The sequence below is a fragment of the Gigantopelta aegis genome, chromosome 8, assembly GCF_016097555.1.
Source record: "Gigantopelta aegis isolate Gae_Host chromosome 8, Gae_host_genome, whole genome shotgun sequence".
NCBI lineage: Eukaryota > Metazoa > Mollusca > Gastropoda > Neomphalida > Peltospiridae > Gigantopelta > Gigantopelta aegis.
The window spans coordinates 8869152-8875824 of NC_054706.1; the positions used below are offsets into that span (position 1 = coordinate 8869152).

At 35.6% G+C, this 6673-nt stretch overlaps 1 protein-coding gene across 1 annotated transcript; it reads left to right on the forward strand.

The window, feature by feature from the left end:
• The first annotated feature begins 2249 nt into the window (after positions 1-2249).
• LOC121379982 (NADH dehydrogenase [ubiquinone] 1 alpha subcomplex subunit 6-like) lies at positions 2250-5715 on the forward strand. The gene is made up of 3 exons (XM_041508687.1): positions 2250-2407; positions 4382-4497; positions 5461-5715. Exons 1-3 carry the CDS (start codon positions 2281-2283, stop codon positions 5587-5589), a joined length of 372 nt encoding a protein of 123 aa, XP_041364621.1. The 5' UTR covers positions 2250-2280; the 3' UTR covers positions 5590-5715.
• The last annotated feature ends 958 nt before the right edge of the window (positions 5716-6673 follow it).

Below are 6673 nucleotides of genomic sequence, written 5' to 3' on the forward strand. Positions count from 1 at the left end.
AACGCCACTTCTAGTAGGGTTCCGGGACAAGCGTCTACACCACTTCTAGCAGGGTTCCGGGACAAGCGTCCACGAAACATTATATAAGCCATCATGACAATTGCAGATATATGTTTGGGTTTTTTAAATCGCTTTTGGAGGGTGTGGAATGTGGGGTTGTTTCGATGCACTTTAACTTTGCGACACGATTAAATTGCTCCAATCACCTAAAGACATTTAACTTGAGCAATAAATTGCCATTTATGACCTATAATTGTGATACAGTCGTGGAATTTTTAATTTCAATTAAACCGTATTCAAAGGTCATACCACCTTAAACATAGGCCTAACCCCACCCCACACCTGTCATGGACACTGGCGAATAAATATTTTCTGTTACGCGTTTACTGAAGACATTCTTCTTCTTCTCGTTCTTCGTTAGTCAAATCATCAGACCAGTCATTCCCACAAAGAGATGGTGCTCATTAGTTCAGTGACTGTTCCATGCAGTTTTGTGGCGAGTGCTGTGTTTGACCATAATAATTGTCTGGGTGTGTTGTGTAGGTTGCAGTGTTGTAGAATATGTTCGGGTGTTTCAGCCACTTGTCCACAAGGGCAGTCTTCGGAATCGCCAATTTTTAATGTTCTGTGCAAATGATGTCTCAGTCTGTTGTGTCCGCATCTTACTCGGGAAATTATTACTTGTTCTCTACGGCCGAGTTGATAATAGACATGTTTATCATAGAGTGGGTGATGTTTGCTCCATTTTGTTTTAGTGGCAGACTTTATGATAGATTTAGCTTCTTGGAAAGAGATATTGTTGTCGACTTGTTCTTTCTTTGATCCCTTTTTCGCTAACTTGTCAGCTTTTAAGACACTCAAAATGGAACAATTCCATGCATACCTTCGAGTTACACAATAAAGCTTCATATAACCGATTTCATTTTACGTAACCCGTTACAATAATATAAATAATATGTCCTAAATGTTAAACTTAACCAAAAGAAAGAAAAAGAACAAAAAGATAGAAAAAAGGTTACGTAAGATCAGACTTGCGTGGTATGTACTATCCTGTCTGTGGGATAGTACATATAAAAGATCCATTGCTGCTAATCGAAAAGAGTAGGCCATGAAGTGGCGACAGCGGGTTTCCTCTATCAATATCTGTGTGGTCCTTAACCATGTCTGACGCCATATAGGCCTAACCGTAAATAAAATGTCTTGCGTGTGTCGTTAAATGAAAAATTTCCTTCCTTCTATTACAGACTAAATTATGTTTCTGCATATGTTTACGCCAAGACACATGACGAGAAAGGATAGATATATAGATCACAATTTAACGTGCCCATATACCACTAGGGTTTCGAATACGCCCATCCAGAGTCCGACCTCTGATAAGATCTCTGCACAAATCAGATACCCGACAACAAGCTTAATTCGGTATATGTTGCCAGGAATCATTGTTAGAGAGATTGCTACTTCGTCTGTCGAATTCTCAAGACAAAGTTGCCTACATTCTAAATTTTAATGCTATTATATTTATTTATTCATTAAATTCATTCATTATTTTCATTCATTCATTATTTTCATTCACTCACAACTGATCATGTCTTCGTACTTTAAATGTGTTCCGGTCCAACCAGTGCCACGCGACTGGTATGTGCTGTGCTGTCTCTGGGAGAGTGCCTATAAAAGATCCTAATGGAAACATGTAGTGGGTTTTCTTGAAAACTACATGTGGAAATTACAAAATATTTCACATTCAGTAACCGATGGTAAATCTATCAATGCACAGCGATCTAGTGGTATCGTTAAATAAAAGAAACTATACAAATATCTGTAGCGAGTTTCCTCTGAATACTACGTATTTACATTAACAAATGCAGTGGAGGATCCAGAAAATCGATTGGGGGGATTTAAAACCAACTTCATAGATTCTTTTCTGTTAATGACAAAATGTAGCAAGTTTCCTGCGAAGAATACGCGTCAGAATTACACATCCAGTAGCCGATGATTAATTAATCATTGCATGGGCTCTAATTATGTCGTTACCAAATGTTTTAAATCCCCTTGACATCCAATAACCGATGATTAATAAATCAATGTGCTCTAGTGGTATCGTTAAACAAAACAAATATTTATCTTTATTCTACTTTAAAGTGAGCACTCAACGATTATCTCATGCACTCGTAATGTTTTGCATTTTAAGTGGTACACGTTGATTGAGGGTCCGCTGCTCAGCCGGTACCTTTAAAAAATGATTTAGCGTAGCATTGAATAAGATTTGGGTCCAACGTGAAAATGGCAGCTAGAGCTGTCCAACAAGGAGTCAAACAGGTCAAGCCAATATTATCAACAGACAGCGCCGAAGCAAGGCGACGTGTTTTTAATTTATATAAAGCATGGTTTAGACAACTGCCATACATAGGTAGGTATTGACAACGGTAGATGTTTGAAGAATAATTTGGCCTTGAACGTGTTGTTGCAAGGACGGGTGAAGGTTGACGCCGGTCTTTAGAAAGTTTAGTGTAAAATTTATAATTTCCAACTGTTTTTGATCAGATCTAATCTGTCACATTTTAACGTAGTATTCAAGGGCCAGTAGGGTCAAGTCATCCATAACCCTATCTCATCAACAAATTAAATCCCCCAAATTTTATTTAAAAACATCCCAAACATCCGCGCAGTTAAAAGAAACAAATAAGAGTATTAAAACCTACAATAACAATTTAACAAACACAAAACATGCACATACAAATAAAACTGCCATAAATAATATTGAAAAACTGCAGAGAGATGTAATCCCCATTTGAGGTGGAGGCATTGAAAAGTCTCGCACCTTTTTGTCACAAATTGTCTTTCATCAGCTAGAATTTAATCTTAGACTACTGGATTAATTTTTGACAAAAACCATGTTGAGTGGGTACAAGTTTATAATTTTTACTCACATATATTCACTTAAATAAATTATAAATACATAAAATAAATAACGTTCATATTTGAATCAGTAAGTATTATTTTTGTGTGTTATAATTTTTAAATTATATTTAGGAGATCAGTTTATGTTGACTAAAATGAGGCAAAAAATCTAAAAAGTCGCGTTTATTGACCAGCATTCGTGGCCAGCTGTCCAGTATTTATGTCTATTATTCCCAATAACAGTGGTTTTCTGACCAGAATTTAAAAAAAAACGAACTACGATTCATATCCCAATATTTGGTGATTTTCGTTGTTGGTAGAACGATCAAATTTATTATCAAATTAGCTATCACAATCAGCTATTGATCCCTGAAAATGACTGCAACATGCACCCATTGTTGTCAATCGAAAATACTTGCCGAAAACTACTTTTTCAACTCAAAATTACAAGCTTTTCAAAACAAAAACATAAAGATACAGGAAGCTGAGTTGTCTTCTGTTTTCTGTTATATAAGTCTTTCCGGTGAGTGTCGTGTGCAAAACAGCAGGAAATATGAATTGGGGAATGCACTGTATACAGTGTACAGTATGTCAACTGGCATGACGTCAAGCGAGATATCTCGCCTGCAGTAGTGAGAATGTTAAGAATGCTGGTCAACTCACCCCAGAACCAACTCGCCCCAGTGTTTGGACAATTCACCCCAAACTTAACTATCCATAAATAATTTTTATAAAATTAAAAATAGACGTCTACAACTTTGGTATAATTTTATTAATTAATATTACAGTGAAACTTCTATTATAACCACTTATTAAATGGTTTTATATTGGGGAGATCCTAATATCGGATAAATAATAATCTATTACAATGAACTGTCAAGCCTATTTTAACGACGTTTCTGAGTTTGTCCCTTAGTTCCTTAAAGGAATGATCAGGTAAGGCTTTTGGGTTCGACTGGTATGCATATTCAACAGTATTTAATCAGGGCTAGCTCTGCCACTCGCCAAACTGCGAATTTCAGGAACTATTGGCGAATTTTATTTTGATTTGGCGAAAACATTTCATGTAATAATTGGTATTTTGTTGAAAAATAACAGTGGATTTTGCATATTTGAAGATTATTTGGCGAATTGTTTGCTCACCCAGGTATATTAATTGATATGAGTTGACTAAGCAGTGTGGGGCAAGTTGACCTGCTCCTGAATCTAAAGTGTCTTTTGCCAGATTGCCTAATGTGAATTAAATATACACCTGGTTAGTACATTTAATTATTAATTTGCCAGAATGGTGGTTAAAAAATCAAATACAGTTCTTTGAAAATCATGCTATTATATTTTGTTTAACTAACTAAAAATTTAATTTGGCTACTGATCCAATTTGCTAGATTGCTAATAATTTTTGGGGTCCAGCTTAAACCATGCTTAACACTATCCCGTATGGTAGAAATGTTATAAAGTTAATACAGCTGTTCTACCCTTTCAGTAAAAGAGTTTGATATTCCTGTGAATGTGGGTCAGCTACAGGAGAAATTACGGGAACAGTTTCTGAAGAACAAACATGTGACCGACATCCGGATTATAGACCTTCTAGTTATTAAGGTACTGTGTCTAATTACAGAGATATTTTTAATTGAAGCTGGGCTTTTTAATGTAATAAAAAACAAAGATATATTTCTTAATAGATACTTACATTAACGATAAGAATTTACTTATGTACATGTATAAATTTAAAGTAAAAATGTTTATAAAAAATATGATTAAGAGTTGGTATGGGTTTAAGGTTTACGGTAATAATATTTTTTATCAGTTTTTGTATAATTATTCATTAGAGTTGCATGTCATCAGAACTTCAGTTTTGACATAGACACATGTCATCAGAACTTCAGTTTTGACATAGACAGACTATACAGCATTTAATATAGGTCATTGGACAGATATACTATAACAAAATATTCCATTCACTCATGTTGAACAGGTATGAAAATACAAAATGCGGGGTTGAAATTAAAACGTACTTTAGAATATTCAGTTATATTCACGAATAATGATACCTGTATGTGTATGTTACAAATACACTTGTATTATAGTACAGTAATGCTCCATTCTTTTTATACTCCCATCGTTGACGGATTGTATTATGATATGGTGTTGTCCATAAAGACAGACGAACCTACGTACACTTTTTGTTTCTTAAGCATATCTTTCTTATCAATTCATATAGGACCAATAAACCTTGCATGCATTTATACAGCTTGGGATGGTGGTGTCACATACCATAATGAGGTCACTGAATTACTTTTCATCCTTTTCCATGCTGCATCTTCCTTATCCGTTCATATAGGATCATCAGACCTTGCATGCAAGTTCAACTTGGGATGGTGGCATGTCGTGTCTCAGCAACCTACTTTTGATGGGCATATCATGTACCTCTCTAGTACTCTTTGTTTACAATTAAGGGATATATTTTTATTTCAGTAACACTGTTAAAATGTATATTTTGTCTGTCATTATACATGTAGCAATGGCCATTTAATCCTTTTTAGTGGATATTTTTCTTTTCAGGGCCAAATGGAGCTGGTGGAGATGACCAACATTTGGCAGCAGCGGAATCACGTGATGAGATATTTTAAAGAGACTGAAACTCCTCGGCCGACCGATTTCTTGTCCAAGTTTTATGATGGACACGAATAATGTGTTTCTTACTGTGCTTTTTTGTGTATTTGAGACTAGATACGTCATTTATTGATGTGAAAAAGAGTTACTGCTCTGTACATAGAGTTGCTTACCAGCAGTAAATTAAATAGAAATATTGTGTAATAAATGTTATGTTGTTTGTGTCAAGGTCTCTTCACCCCACCCCCCCCCAATGTATTTTCTGGGGTAGCAATGAATAGACCCCCCCCCCCCCCCCCCCCCAAAAGTTATCTCGCAAAAGTCGTGATTCCCTATCTCAATTTCATTCAGCTTAGGTCAGTTGTCATTAAAAACAGCTGAATGAGATGTACATACAGATCACAGTCATTGCACAATCAATGCCGTTCAGTGGATCAGAGTACATAGGCTAAAAGATATTCTTCAATTTGACGTATAAAGTACTTATTTTTTTATTTTTTTTAGTACTTGAATTTTGTAGAAAATAACCATTAATTTGGAAAAATAAAGTACAGTAAATGTAAAATTTTAAAAGGACATTCTTTTTCTGTTCTTCATACAATTCTGAAACTTAATGGGTACATCCTAGGCCAGGGGCATCGGAAGGAATTTAATTTGGGGTTGGCTGAAAGGGTTGGTGTGGGAGGGGTGTCCCTCCCACTTGCAGATGGTGAATTTTGTTTTAACGATATCTACTTTGGGGCAATATTGTTAGAATATTAAAAAGAAAGCACACTAAAATATTTACTGTTCACGCAACGCATAATTTTTCTGAAGTTGCCAGTTGTGATTCCTTATAACTAAGTTACTTGCAACTTAGTTTTATGCTAGTGAACGCAATGTCCACTACTGGTGATGGTGGGAATTTTTATTTGTTTTAAGGAAAATTGAGACTTAAAAAAACCAACCCTGAAAATATAACAGACACCCTTGTAGGCTACTAGTTCTTAAACACGTCGGGCACATATGCAGGCATTTTAATAGGGCAGGGTCTAGTTTGTAGTGAGATGTGCTTCCCCAGAAAATATAGGGGGGGGGAATCCGAAATCTCTGCATGCACACCTGCAACTGGCAAGATTTTTTTTTATAGTTGTAGTTATGTTAAAGGTGAATAAGGAAAGGA

What these genes read in the sequence shown, in the direction of transcription:
- LOC121379982 (XM_041508687.1), top strand. Translation starts at nt 2,281, where the DNA reads ATGGCAGCTAGAGCTGTCCAACAAGGAGTCAAACAGGTCAAGCCAATA. An exon ending in TAGACAACTGCCATACATAG is followed by an intron (nt 2,408 to 4,381) that starts GTAGGTATTGAC and finishes CTACCCTTTCAG; the next exon opens with TAAAAGAGTTTGATATTCCT. An exon ending in TAGACCTTCTAGTTATTAAG is followed by an intron (nt 4,498 to 5,460) that starts GTACTGTGTCTA and finishes TTTTCTTTTCAG; the next exon opens with GGCCAAATGGAGCTGGTGGA.